The following is a 15,127-nucleotide window of genomic DNA, read 5'->3' as shown; positions in this document are numbered from 1 at the left end:
CTCTATCTATTTTATCCATCTGACTTATAATCCGTGTCTCAGTGCTTTACGATACCAGTCACCTCTGTGGAAACTGCCTTTTTTTATTTATATTTGAGTGTTGTATGTCTTTTAATAATGACCAAGAGTCTCTTCAAATACAAGCTGATGATGATGATGATGATGATGATGATGATGATGATGATGATGATGATCATGATGATGATGAATGCGTCCCGTGTCACCTAAAATCCATGAGGCATAAACCCTAACCCTATTTTTTGGGATAAAATGCGAGTAATGACATCATAATGGCCGCATACCATTTATCTGATGCTCTGTTATTGTGCACGCTGTGTCACCAGCACACCTGAATGTAAGAGAGTCGTTAGTGACATCCACTCTTCATCTTTCTGCTGTGACATGTCAAAATGTCTTGAGAGTTTTCTCCTTTTCAAATCACAGGATTTTGAAGGACGCATGGTCATAAACTATACACCGCATGATACAATAAATCCATGTGGAAAGTTTTCCCTCATCAACTGTCATAATCTTATCAAATACAATTAGGTTTAGTGACAAAACATTGATGATGAATCTAGTCTAAACTTGTGTAAGGTTATGATTATGTCTGGATGCTTTTTATACAATTGTATTTTATTGACATGGCCCTCCTTTCGTTTAACTCTACTCTTCAAGGTATATCTCTTCTATAGTTGTAACTAGATATTTAGAAAGTATTATAATACAAATTATTTGTTTTTAAACTTATGATAACTTCAGTCATTCCCAGTACTCAACTTGCAACTTTACTGTCAAACTTTGCTTTGAATATTTCCTAACCAGTATTTTTTTCTTCTAAATGGTTTAGCCCTCTGGAAAAAAACACTCAAGTGTGATTTATTAACTATTTGTATTGTTTAATGAGTACAACTGTATTTATGCTTACTAACAGTAACCCTGTGTTATGCAATGACTATAAAATTACCCCTTGATTTTTCAGAGTATACATGAGATAAAGTATTACAAGCAGCTTTCAATCCAATGAAACACAACCACTATAATTGCAGGTTTCAAAATGCAAATGATGAGCTTCACAAATGTAGGATATGTTATTATTGCATTAAATGTACAGGTGTATCTGTTGCATTTATAACCTGCATGTTCACGTAGATCCTGAGCAGGATAGCTGATGGACTGCAAATAATTAAAGTGACCATGAGCGATTCATATGTGCAGCAACTTCTGTGTCAGTCCACATGGAGAATTAAAGCCATTTCCCTCCACAGGGCGACTCTCTCAGTCCCTCTGAGTCGGCTGCAGTGCGTCATCATTACAGTTGTTGCTCTCGGATGCTTCAGCAGCCCGGCTGTAATGAAATCTGAGCGCCTGTTATGGCAGGATGACCTCACCTCAAACAGTGAACCTGCTGCAGCTAAACAAATATAATGAGGGAGGTATATGTTGGGTTACAGTACTGGAAAGTTTATTTCCTTGTCTTCCTGGAAAGGCAGTTTGAAAATGCCAATTTTACTTGATGTAACAACAAGTTGTCTGATAATTGTTGGAACATGTACTCTGACTTTCATGTCTGATGGTACCTGTAGGTATACAATATTTGCAGTCTGTGTTTTTATCTTGTGCAACTTTATATTAACGACACTCCTGTTCTGGCAACTGTTTTAAATATATGATGTTAAGAGTTGAATCAACCCAGGTGGGACTCGAACCCACAATCCCCAGCTTCGGAGGCTGATGCCTTGTCCATTAGGCCACTGGGTTATACATTAGAGGGAATAAACCTACATAATTTGTCTTGCTTGCATTCACAAGAAATACATTAAGACATTTTGAAGAAACAGGTTTGTTTTCCTAAGATCAAAACGTTCAATTGTCAGGACAACAACAAGGAGCCAAACCACAGGAAAACAGTCTATCATCTTTTTATAATCAATCAGAATCAAACTGTGTTTTTTATTGATGATGTTCGAGCAGAAACTGTCAATTTCAATCAACGAATGCATTTTTGAAATACAGACACACAAAATAGGGAGGAGGATAAGTATGAGTCAGAGGGGGAGAAATTAATGCATTATTGGGATTAAATAATACATTTAAAAAACGTGTGTTATGAATTTGCTTCAGACCTGTAGACACACTTTCCCTTTTGGTGTTTTCTGTCTTTTCTTTTTAACATCCCCTTTAAGATTTAATAAATAAAGCATTCTCAACCCCTCTATTTATTTCACTTTGACACACGCACAACACCCAGGGAGTAACATTGATATTGTCTGGGAGCGTTAACTCGGTCAGATCAGACTGAGTTGTTGTGCGACATCCATCACACCGATCAGCCCAGACTCCTCATTTTCCACTCAAGTGTAATTCTTCATGACCACCTTTTGCTGAATTTGATTTGTTGGATGCAGAAGGAGTTACTGACACAGTTAAGTATGCAGTCTGTCAGTCATTCGTCAACACCAAAAACTTTATTTCACGCCAGATATTCAATTTCAATTCAATTCAAAAGCTTTATTAGCATGACCATATTTACATACAGTATTGCCAAAGCTATGTATAGTTGTAACATCTATACAAAAATACATACAAATAAACAAATGAACAGTTATAAACAAACTGCTAAGAACATGTTTTTTGTTGTTGTTGTTTTTTTTACAAGGAATACAGATTCATTTCATTCATATAATACATGAATACAAAATAGAATATGATATATATACATAAGATGTGAGACCTGGTGTATCTGTTCATTCCGGTTCCCTCAGACTGTGGCAGGCAGAGCCAAACTGTCCTGCAACAATGCAGCTCTCTTTATATTCCCCGAGAAGTATTTTTAGTTTTTCATTTTCATTTTTAAATATTTGAGGATGCTTATGGTTGAGTTTTGGGAAGAATTGTTTCCGTACCGGTTCAAAAGTTGGGCATTGTGTAAGGAAGTGCTGCTCTGTCTCCACAGCAGTTCCTCCTCCACACTGTTGGCATGATCGCTCCTCTTTTGGCAGCCATGTTTTCTTGTACCTGCCTGTTTCTATGGCCAGGCTGTGAGCACACAACTTCCTGTGTTTAACATCAGTCACTGTGGTCAGGTAGGTAGGCTGCCACAGTGTACTGTCTTTTTAGGGCCAGATAGCATTGCATTTTACTTTGTGTTTTTGTAGAGTAGAAATAACCTGATTACATTTTAAAGAATATTGCTGCATAGGTTAAATATTTAATCAAAGAAATATGATATAGCTATTTCTTCTAATTAACAACTGTGCTCACAATAATACCGAAAAAGCGTTTTTTTCATGCAACTAACTAATTATAACTACTAACCTGTTAGACCCCAAGCCTGTTGTTCAGGTCTCAGGCTCGAAAATGACATTTCTAGAACAAATGACCATAACTACACTTCTAAAAGGGGAAAATTAATAATATTTTTTCTCAAAGTAATGATAAACCAGTGAGTTGGATGTAGAAAAGTCAGAATCAATATAGATGTTTTTTATTTTAAAGAAAATTCAGATTGAACATAGTAAAAAACTGTAAATTATAGTGTCCGTCCAAAAATTCTTTTTTACTTATAGTGAAAACTACCCTTAGATGATGGGTTAGTTAGTAGACTAAAAGCTTTAGGTTTCCAAAGTACAACATATAACCTGTATCAAGATTGATGCAAAACAAGTGAAATTTGACCTTTTTAGAGAGATTTAGCAACAAAGAAACCCACTTCTGGGGTCATTTGGGTGGATTTTCCATATCTCTAGCCCCCCTTGGTCGATTTTGACGAATGAAATCTCTTTATAACCGCTAGAGCCAATGGAATCAAAGGTTTTTTTTTCACATAGACACCAAGGTTAACACAAAAAGGTGGGGGCTTTGCGCATGTAGTTTTGCATGAGAGTGAAGCTATCTCTCGCTCTGACATCTGGAAACGGAAAAGCAGGTTTTATTTATGGATTAACTTCAGCAGCGTTTTTATCATTTTAATGCCATTGAAGACCAGTTTTGACCAGACAACGACCAAGGTAGGCTATGTTAGCGTTTTTAGCTACCTAGCGCCACATGTTTTTATGTCTGTTTTTGTTTATAACGTCACGAGTGCTTATCATATAGTGATAATGTCTGTACCCATCAATTCTATGTCATCTCACGATGCGAATCGATGGGTTGGATGTGCAGAAAAGATAAATAATAAGGGTTTTATGCGTGATCTTCTGTGCAGTAATCTGTTAGCCTATTTTGCTCGTTGCTTTCAGTTAGCATTGTGGGTTTTAAAAAAAAAAGAAAAAAAAAAGATCAGTTAGCTGAGTTTCTTCCCGTTACATGGACATACAACATTAATAGTTTAAGCCCTCAGACACTTTTGCTTGCAGATGTTGTGATTTCGGCCCCTTCGGCGGGTCCGTGGGGTTTAAGAGGCTAATTATACAAATAAAATGCAAACAAATGAATAAATAGGTAAAATGCAAATACAATCCATAATCTTAGTGTGACTTTAAACTGTTGCTGGTAATTACTCACCACTTCCTCATATAAATATCAACCTATTTATTCTTAATTGAGATGGCAGGATCCTCTATGAAACATTCATCCTTCACATTTAAGCATGTTATCAAGTCTGAAAATCCAGTAAATCCACTGTTTGAAATGTGTATTGTCTTATAAGAGTCTGGGGTCACATCATTTGACATCATTTACTCAGTGTAATTCTAATGTAATTTAAAATATGTGATTTATTCTGATAATTACTAATAGATTAACACGAAAAGTCATCTTATTACCTTATCTTATCTCATCTAATAGAAATTGGACTACGAGGTGTTACTCAATTCTTCTGCAAAAAGGAAGATTTTTTTTTAAGAACGTGTCCTAAGTAATACAATATATTCATTTATGAGTCCCACAACTGGGAATGATGCTTTGTTGCAGCAGCAAATGGGCAATGCAACAACAAATAACAATGTATAGGTTAATTTAACAGTCACAAAATACCAACCATATGATATACAATATATTGCAAAGGATATGATATTGCACATGAAAAAAAAAAGATTTGTGAAATAATAAACATTTTCCTTAATGTAGCTACCTCTTATTATCTAATTAATTCCTCATCATGGATTTATAAAGGTCCTCATCTCTCAGCCCTGGAAGGTGAGGATAAGGTAGGAAAGAGACGAAACTGCCCTGAGGAAATCAGCCAATCAGCTGCGCCCCTGCCCCCCTCCTCACTGCTGATTGGCTGACTCGTGGAGGAAGATGTTGGGACAGCAAAGATGTCCGCGCTCATTTGAAAACCTGCGGTAGCCAAATCCAGAGTTTGGCACCTGATTCATGTTTTTTTTATGTTGACACCGTTCACGACGTTGTGCTGACGCAAGACTTAAACACAGGAAACATAAAGGACTCCACGACAAGAGCCAGACTATTCCGTACTATCAGGTAAAGCAGCTAAAACTCTATGCTAGCTGAAGCTAATGTTAGCTAGCGTGCTAATAGAGAAAAAACAATGGCACTCTATGGGGGTTTAGCATTAGCATGCTAATGCTGGAGAGTACCTCGGAGCTAGCTTCTTACTCACAGCTGTCAACACCTTTTTTGACATAACGTACTGCAAGTGGGCTGTCAAGTACTGTGTTTTATGTTGTTGTTTATATTGGTTTAAGAACCTACAGCTAGCTACGACAATGTAGCGCCTTTCAAAATCAATAGAACAGAATAAATCATATTGAAAGTAGTTATTAAGCATTTGTAAGTCTTTTTGTACCGTTACTGTCTACTTACAATATAATTAAATGCATTGACTCACTTTACATAAAGCTTACTTAGTTTTTGTACTGATATGGCAATGAAGAAATAAAGCCACAGCTAACGTAATTAAACAACACAAAAAGCCAATAGTTGAATCTGCCCATTATGATAAAGTTGGCGTGATGAATATATTAATTCTTAGTTATTAATTCTTAAAATAAAATGCATTTGTTTATACTGACTGGAAACACCATAACCACCTCAATTACAATCAGAAACATTGGTACCATAACAGACAACTGCTGTCTAAGTTTGCCTTTTTATTTTCTGAATTCATAGCTATTTTTGTTGGGACATGTTTTGTTTTATTTTACTTTCAAGTTATCTGATTTTCTAGCTAAATTAAAATCAAGCTGTCACTCACTCATATCATTTACTAGTCTGTCTATTAAACCTTTTGAACAATAGCATTATAATAAGTCAGTACAGTTTTGCCAATAATAATAGTTTTTATAACACTGGGTATAGGTATGACTTTGCAAAAGAAGGACTCCATATTTTCTCTCAACTCTCTTGGTGCTTATTTGTAAAACATTTTCCTTTTACCTTTCCATCCATTCTTTCCAGAAATAATGCTGATATCTGGAACTCATGTCGGAAGTCGTGTATGAAGAGACAGCCACGATGATCGCAGCAGGGGAATTGCAGTCGTTTGTCCCGTTCGGCCGCGAGCACTGCAGGAACCATCCAAACGCCTTCAACCTGCAGCTCAGAGAGCTCCAGCCTGCCTCCGAGCTCTGGTCGTCAGATGGCGCCGCCGGCCTGGTCGGGTCGCTGCAGGAAGTCAGTCTGCAGGAGAGAGAGAGGGTGAGACTGCATGGAATTGTTCTTTACATATAAATGTATATATTTGTTAGAAAATATCACTAGTGACTGGATTGAGCTTCAATAACAGGATACATGTATTTATTAATCCTCTCAATAATGGAAGTAGTCATCACATACAGAGCATTTGGTACAACTAGTTCCTAAACAGTGTCCTTCAGATGCTTATATACTAGTGATCTATGTTTTACATATGATGTTATTATTGATGTGTTAAATGCCTCAAGTAAGGGTTTTTACAACAGTAAGAAAAAGGACCATAGTATTAAACCTGGATGGAATGAACATGTGTCTGAGCTACACACTGCTGCTAGAGATGCTTTTAAATTGTGGGCAGAATCAGGTAGGCCGAGACAGGGGTCTTTGTTTGTACATAAACAGGCCACTAATGCCAAATATAAGTATGCTGTCTGCTTCATTAAAAAAAACGAGGACACAATGAGGGCTGACTCACTTGCCAGAAAGCTGCGCAACAATAGTTGCTATGATTTCTGGAAAGAGGTCAAAGTCATAAACAGCTGTAAGACTCCCTTCCATTGAAGGAGTGTGTGGGTCAGACAACATTGCAGAACTGTGGCGACAACACTATTATGAGTTGTTCAACTGTGTTAAGAGTGATGCATTTGTGGTTGAAAAGGTTGACTCCACTGAACATGTTACAGTTAGATCAGAGGAAGTCTTCAACACTATAATGAATCTAGAAAATAACAAAGCTTGTGGCCCGGATCTCATCTCAGCTGAACACTTAAAACATGCCAGTCTTAAGCTTGCTCCTCTTCTTGCTCTGTGTCTTACTGGTTTCTTTAATCATGGTGTCTTACCAGATTCCATGTTATCTGTGCTACTTGTGCCAGTCATCAAGGATACAGCTGGGAAGATTAATGGCATTGATAATTACAGACCCATTGCTTTAGCTAGCATTCTCTCCAAAGTGTTGGAGAAAATTCTGTTGGATAGGCTGGAAAGGTATATGACCACAGCTGACAACCAGTTCGGTTTGAAAAGAAAACACGGCACAGATATGTGTATTTTTGCTTTAAAAGACATTATAGCAAAATATAGAAGCCATAATTCCACCATGTTTCTGTGTTTTATTGATGCTTCCAAGGCATTTGATCGACTGAATCATTTCAAATTATTTGACAAAATGTGCCAGAGAGGGATACCCAAGTACATAATAAGGATCTTAGCCTTCTGGTATGCACATCAGACTATGCAGGTGAAGTGGGGCAATACTGTGTCTGAACATGTTTATGTTGGTAATGGGGTCAAGCAAGGTGGGATTTGATCTCCTTTGTTGTTTAATCTGTACCTGGACGATCTGTCGAGGAAACTGAACTTGTGTAAAACTGGCTGTGTCATCGGAGCTACTGTTGTCAACCACCTTATGTACGCAGATTATTTAATCATCTTTTCCCCATGCAGTGCTGGCTTACAACAGCTCCTGAGGACTTGTTCCCAGTATGGCATTGATTTTAATATTAAGTATAACGCCAAGAAGAGTAGCATCATGATTGTGCGAAGTAAAGAGGATAAAAAGGCTGTATTTCCTAATTGTATTCTCAGTAGCAACATTCTACTTGTGTGCAGTGAGATGAAGTACCTTGGTCATTATATCTCTGATGATCTCACAGATGACAAATACATCCATAGACAGCGCTGCAAACTGTATGCCCAGGCACACATATTAATGCGGAAATTTCACAAGTGCTCTGTAGATGTCAAGGTATCACTTTTTAAAGCTTTCTGTACACCATTGTACACGGCTCACCTGTGGAGTAACTACAAGGCTCACCTGTGGAGTAACTACAAGGCTAGAAGCATACACAAACTAAAAGTTGCATACAATGATGCTTTACAGTTGCTGCTGAGGGTACCAAGATGGCACAGTGCCTGCCAGCTGTTTGTTAACTTGGGGGTACCTACCTGTCAAGCCCTTTTAAGAAAGTTAATGTACAAATGTATGTGTCGCCTAGAAGACTCTGACAATCATGTTATCTCGATTTTAATTAACCCTGTGAAGAGTTCTACTCGGTTCTCTTCCATGATTTGGAGACATTGGCGCAATAGCCTCTACAGACAGTGAGCATGTGTGGCTCGCTGTGATTGGACTGATTTTATGTTTTTATCTGTTGGTTTTGTGTTTAGCTTTTTAATCTTATTTATTGATGTGTATCTTGTCATTTTGTATGTGATATGGACCTTGAGTCTGAAATAAAGATTGAATGAATATACAAGAGAGGGAGTTACACAGTCACAAGATGGAGGAATACCGGTTCAAAGAAGTATACAATGTTTAGTTCAGATTAGACCCACGTCAGAAATGATTCGCTTGTCATATGTCTATCTCCACCATTTGTTATCATGTGCTACTCTGATATTGGAAGAGTACATTCAGTATTCTCCCAACAATATTATATATAGCTTTATTTGTTTTTGATTCCATCCTTGTCATGTAGATGTAATACATATGTTATTGGCAGGAATGCTGGCAGCTTAGGAAGGGCTGCAAGGGAATCAGGGAGGAAGATGTGGAGTTTGAAGAGGAGCTCTACACAGCAGGAACTGTGGTCGTCTGGAGCCAGGGCAGCCGGACACAAGCCTCCAACGTCTATAAGGCCTTCACTGTCGACAGCCCGGTGCAGCAGGTTGGTTACTGAAAGCTGGTTTTAGATAGTATTCAAAGCGATACCCTTATCTTACTTATAAGTAGATCCAAGAAACTGTTTATTTCTGTCGGGAAAGTTTTCCTTTTGACCGATTCCATTAACAGTTTTTGTGACTCACTGGAAAATGCTGATGGCAATTAAGATGTTGGTTACATTTCATTCAGGTAAAACAAGATTTTGATCAAAATACAATGAGAAGTAAAAGTGTGTGAATGAGATTGAAAGAATTGTGGTTTTTTGTATACATGCATATTAGGGCTGTACTCGAATATCTACTATTCGGGTTTCAATTTCGTTATTTGGATATTCTTTTTTTTGGCAGCCGTGCTGCACTGCGGCTGACAAATAGATTTTTATTAAAATCTCCAATATCAACGTAAGAGCTTGTGTCTCTTCGGGGGGTGCTAACACTTAACCATAAACTTTATCGTTTACTTTTTCCGTCTTTATATGTAGATATTACTTTTCTCCGTTAATCTCCATCACGTTGTTTCCATAGCAACAACAACTTCCTGTCAACAGCGCTAACTCTCCTTCAAAATAAAAGCATGTCCATACAAAATAGGAAGCCAAGCCAAATTACACTTAAGACATACACAACTGCAACGAAAGTAACAAACACAATGCAATTAGGGATGCATATCGTTGACTTTTTTACGATACCGATACCGATACCACTGAACGATACCGATACTCAACCGATACATATCGTGATACTTTGAAAATGTATCATCCCACAATTACTCCCATGAAGCGCTTTACGATATAGTTAACATGTCAAATGAATATTAAATTCAATTGTGGGACTTCTTGGACCTTTTAGTTCTGAACAAACAATAAAAAATACATAAATAATATGAAGAAAACCGATTATGGGATATCTTTTATAACACCCGCCATCAGGTGTGCCGCGTGAATAGCACATCTTGTCAATGCAAACAGACCGTTATAGCACCGTTATAATTAATGTTAAACCTGAGATTCGACTAGAGAACAAATACATAATAGAATAATGGTCATGAGATCACAACAAATCTCATCTTTAAAATCAACATTTACCTTCACTGGTGAGAGAAAACAAATCCCATCACAGTCCTTTTTATGGGACTTTTACCTTTCTAGTATTGAACAAACAATGAAAAATAAATAAAATATGAAGAAAAACGATTATGCAATCTAATTTATAACACCCGCCATCACGGGCCACGGACTCACTTTTAAAATTAATTTAAAAAAAAGTTTTTTGTTTTTTTTTAAAGTATCGAAACCGGATCTGATTTCGGTTCGGTATACCGTAGCCACCAGTAACCGGTATTTCGGTAATACCGGATACCGGTATGCATCCCTAAATGCAATATCCTTTTCAATTTCAAAGAACACAAATTGTGTTGTATACATTAACAAATAACTATAAAACAACAATACTGTAGAATATCAAAATGAATGCCGTGAATAAACCGAAATACACGTGTTGAAGCGGTTCGCTGCTGTTTACTACGCGGAGCCCGAAAAATGGTATTCGGGACAGCCCTAATGCATATATATATATATATATGTTAGCAAAATATTTAAACTAGTTTGTATTCTCTCTACAGGCCTTATGGTGTACATTTGCTGTTCCTCAGAACAAGAAAGATGGTAATTAATCATTAAAAATCTTTTGTTGTTCAAAAGAGAATAGTTGTTTTAATGTATCTGTTAAATTCAATCGCAGTTCATTTGAATTTAATAAATAAGATGCACCATCCTGATGTTGTTTTGCAGAAGAGGAAGTGGAGCAGACAGTCTGTATCGTCCAGAGTAGCTGTGTCAACGTGCACACCATAACTGGGAAGGATTTCATCTCACCACTACCTTTCCAGGTGAGTTGGAGAGAAATGTTTGTTATACATTCTTTAAAGGTGTGTGTGTGTGTCATCCCTGCTTGTGTTTGTATACATGCTGAATAGAATTGAGTGTGTGTTTGTCCACTTGCAAATATGTTCTGATAATCCAACATGTGTTTGTGTGAGTGTGCGCATGTGTGTTTAATGGTTATGTCTCTGTGAGTATGAGTTTGTTCCGGTCTCAATAGTCTGTTGCACAGCAACAAGATATCATTTGATTCATGGATGTATTTTTACCAGTTAGTTGCAGAAATAGTGTTTGTGGCCAGCTCGGAGGAAATCATGTTTCCTTAGTTTTCTTTTGTATTAGTTTTTTCTGTACGTAAAAATAAAGCTTAATGTTGTCTTTATTACTTACAAACATTACAATTGTTTGCACACATTTCTTCCCTGACTATCCCCTCCTTTCTCCTCCAGGTGTCAAATGTCTGGGCGACAAAGTTTGGACTTTTGTTAGAACGAAAAAACACAGCGACAGACTCACAACTCCCCGGGTACACACCATACACTCTGACACACGTAGACACACATCTGTGTCACACAGACAAATCTCAAAAACCTGAACAGATTTGTTTACATTAAAGACATTCTCCTTGGTTTGAAGGGTGACAGAATAACTGAGCCCGTTTTCTCTCTACAGGGAATCTCTCCCCACAGTCTTCAGCATGCTGCATCCTCTCGACGAGATTGCACCAATAGTGTGTAAACCTGCAGGTATGACAAAAACACACATTCCTCTCCCGCTCTCGCTTTCTCTTTCTCTTAATCTGTTTCGCATATAATCACTATCAGGTCTGCACATTGTCCGGAGTTTCCCTTTCATGCATGAGGCTCTTCAATGTCTGTGTCAGAGGTTTTCTATTCTTCAAGTTGAAATACGTTTTGTTTCAGGTGTGTTTGAAAGCTCCCGTGTGCAGTATGCATCGGATGCCACCATGAAGATAGTGTTCAGCTGCTGCCAGCCCTCTATAGTTGTCTCCTATGACACTGTACAGGGAATACACTCTGTCTGGGCCCTGCGCAAAGTCACACAGGATGTGAGTGATCACACAGACACACCTGCAAAATCCCACAGTGAGTCTACCTGTGTCTAACCTTGAGCCTATCACCTCCATCAGGAGCGATTTTCAGTCCTGCGGTGTACAGCAGATCCGGTTGGCACTCCTTTGTGTCTGAAGGCATCGGGCTTACTGACCTCTCACCTCCGTAATATCTCACGCCTGGACTCCCCCGGAGGCAGTGGGGCAACCGGGCTCGGCCCAGAAAAGTATACAAGGTATACGCTTTAATATGTGAGGCGTCTGGCTTTGTTATGTCTATTTATTTATTTTATATTTAACTTTCATGTTAGGAATGTTTCACAGAGACAAGGTCTGTTTTTAAAAACAAAACATGGCAAAGTTAGCAGTAATGTCAATCAGCGGTTTAATTCAAATGCACACAGGGACGTTCAAACATGAAGAATAAGCACAACAACTAAGACCATCTCTGATCCCATCCTTAATTTTCTGCTCTTAGTTGTGCCATTGCCACCTCTCCTCTCCACTACAGCGCTCTGCACAGCCACCCGAGCAGAATCTTGACGTCTTCACCAGGGATACACCCCCGGGTTCATTCCCCGAGTATATCCAACATGGCTGCCCTCAGGTGAGTTGGACTTTGGGGAAGCTCGTAACAAGACTTAAGGGCCTGATTCAAAAATTGCCTTAAGAACATTGAATGTAAAAGCTAAACAAGCCTTATTAGCACAACTGTTAGGAGATCAAAATGAGTAAGTCAGTATGGACATAGGAGTATTGTTTTTAAATGCCATTATATGCATCAGACAAATCTTAAAAGGATGCATTTTTTTCTTTAATAATCGACTCTATTGCAGACTATACAAATTTGCTTCAACGCCTTCTGCAATTCGCAGAATCTTGTGCATGTTCTGATTGTACATAACAGGATACAGGAAACAATATGCTCTTCAACACCACTAGTTGTCAAGATAATGTCCTTTTTCTCCTCCTCCATCTTTTCATGGCAGCCGGGCCCATCCTCCAGGCATGGCGACTCCATCCTTTTCTGGTGCGGCTCGTTTCAACACGTCCTTCCACAGCCAGTCCCCCAGGGGGCACCACGGCCTGCTGCCCTCTGCCAACAGCACGGTCAACGAGACGCTGCTGGTGCCGGAGATGGAGCCCATCTTGCCCGACCTGTGCATCGAGCAGCTGTGGAGCGAGACCGTCACAGCTGGTTGTTACAGGTAATGACCAGGACCGAACCCTCATGGAACTGATGACATGTCTGTGCAGACACATGTTCAATTTAATGACAATTATGAAGAGATTTATGATAATGTTCTTCTAAGTGATGGCTTTTATTCATGCGAGTTCAGGACCAGGCTACTTAGCTTTTTCAGCTTTTCTTAGTTATTTTAGCAACACAAATTTGAGGTATATATGTTTATTAAGGCACATAGCTTTTAGGACTTACAAGTTAACACCAGAAAATGTTTACCATTTATCATATACGGCATCCTCATCAGAAAAACAGATGTGTTCCCTTGTTGTTCTTCGTCAGATACATCATTTAATAAGATTATAATGGATTTCTTTTTACAGTTATTTCAGTTCAGCTTTAATTGGGTACTCCTTGTATTCTTGATTTGGTAGCACTCAGGTTAAGTGAATTATTTTAACACAATTAACCCTTTTTCCCACTCTAAATAAGATGTCCGAAATCGTTGCTGGGATTTTTGTTGACATATAAATGACAGTGAAAAAAAGAGCATCATATCTTGAAGAGTTCTTTAGCATTTTTACCATCAAAGTTGTTCAGATAGAAAATCACAGAAGGGAGCTCCTCACAGCAGGGATATATTTATTTGATATTGTTTGTTTAACTGTTTTTTGTTGCTGATCTTGTTTCACACATATCTTCTTTGTTTGTGTTTGCAGGGAGATGAGCAGCCAGGCATCTAAAGTATTTCTGACCTCTGACCTCTGTGAGAACCACTACCTCTGTTTCCTGGTGGAGTCTCACCAGCAGCTCAGGTAATACACACACCACACACACACACACACACACACACACACACACACACACACACACACACACACACACACACACACACACACACACACACACACACACACACACACACACACACACACACACCACACACACACACACACACACATATATAAAGTCTCAAAGGATCTCAATCTTAGGAACTATGACAGTAAAAGTAATAAATAGAGATCTCTTATGTAGAACGTCAGGCAAATACATTTAAATCTATTGGATATCCTGAATGCCATCCCTCCACATTATTCTCTTCTTCATTCTTTCCACAGATGTGTGAAGTTTTTTGAAAGCAACAATTCGTCTCAGCTGATCTTCACATCTGTCACGACGATCCCTGCCAAAGACGCAGAGCCTCTGCAGGTACAGTACAATATCTGAGCTTCACAATATTTACAGAGAATAGGAAAATGTAAGTGGCAATACTTTCTCAAAGCAATACCCATACAAAAACCGGTCAATTCAGTAACTAAGTATTTTTTTCCCAAATAAATAATACAATGCCCAGTAAAGACAGATGTAAAGTATGTGATTGTACCCATTGTGTACACTTAGGTACTCATGTATAATCAAATGCAGTCCAGTTAAACTATTCTGCTGTAATATTCAGTATTAGGCTGTCTTTATTTTACTATAATTAGTGTAAGCATTAAATTGGATTGGAGAGACATAAAACATAGCTCGTAATGTAATCCATTACAACACTTTAAAGGTCACCTATCATGCTATTTTTAGGCAATAGCATAGGTCTCAGATATATAAAAATATATTAAAAACATGTCTATGAAGTGTTTTGCTCAAAATACTAAACAGATCACCCATTCTAGCCATGCCTCATATCCCTCTATTTCACTTCCTGTTTCAAAAGTGCTGATTTTAAAT

At 38.2% G+C, this 15,127-nt stretch overlaps 1 protein-coding gene and 1 non-coding gene across 3 annotated transcripts in view; one reads left to right on the top strand and one right to left on the bottom strand.

The window, feature by feature from the left end:
- Positions 1 to 1,688: 1,688 nt before the first annotated feature.
- trnar-ccg lies at positions 1,689 to 1,761 on the bottom strand. The gene has a single exon. It is a non-coding gene; the product is annotated as a tRNA-Arg (tRNA).
- Positions 1,762 to 5,239: 3,478 nt separating this feature from the next.
- Positions 5,240 to 15,127, top strand: part of anapc1 (anaphase promoting complex subunit 1) — an 88,663-nt gene continuing 78,775 nt past the window's right edge. For both annotated transcript variants that reach the window (XM_034237842.1, XM_034237841.1), the window contains exons 1-13: positions 5,240 to 5,427; positions 6,364 to 6,603; positions 9,105 to 9,269; positions 10,886 to 10,928; positions 11,055 to 11,152; positions 11,594 to 11,670; positions 11,817 to 11,890; positions 12,068 to 12,213; positions 12,295 to 12,452; positions 12,695 to 12,823; positions 13,206 to 13,424; positions 14,119 to 14,214; positions 14,518 to 14,608. In XM_034237842.1, the coding sequence (XP_034093733.1) occupies positions 6,388 to 6,603; positions 9,105 to 9,269; positions 10,886 to 10,928; positions 11,055 to 11,152; positions 11,594 to 11,670; positions 11,817 to 11,890; positions 12,068 to 12,213; positions 12,295 to 12,452; positions 12,695 to 12,823; positions 13,206 to 13,424; positions 14,119 to 14,214; positions 14,518 to 14,608 (1,512 nt within the window). In that variant the 5' untranslated portion in view covers positions 5,240 to 5,427; positions 6,364 to 6,387. The remainder of the gene's footprint in view (positions 5,428 to 6,363; positions 6,604 to 9,104; positions 9,270 to 10,885; positions 10,929 to 11,054; positions 11,153 to 11,593; positions 11,671 to 11,816; positions 11,891 to 12,067; positions 12,214 to 12,294; positions 12,453 to 12,694; positions 12,824 to 13,205; positions 13,425 to 14,118; positions 14,215 to 14,517; positions 14,609 to 15,127) is intronic.

This window comes from Gymnodraco acuticeps, unplaced genomic scaffold (genome assembly GCF_902827175.1).
Source record: "Gymnodraco acuticeps unplaced genomic scaffold, fGymAcu1.1, whole genome shotgun sequence".
Classification (NCBI taxonomy): Eukaryota; Metazoa; Chordata; class Actinopteri; order Perciformes; family Bathydraconidae; genus Gymnodraco; species Gymnodraco acuticeps.
The sequence above is the reverse complement of the archived record's forward strand: the minus strand, read 5'-3'. Positions and strand labels throughout refer to the sequence as shown.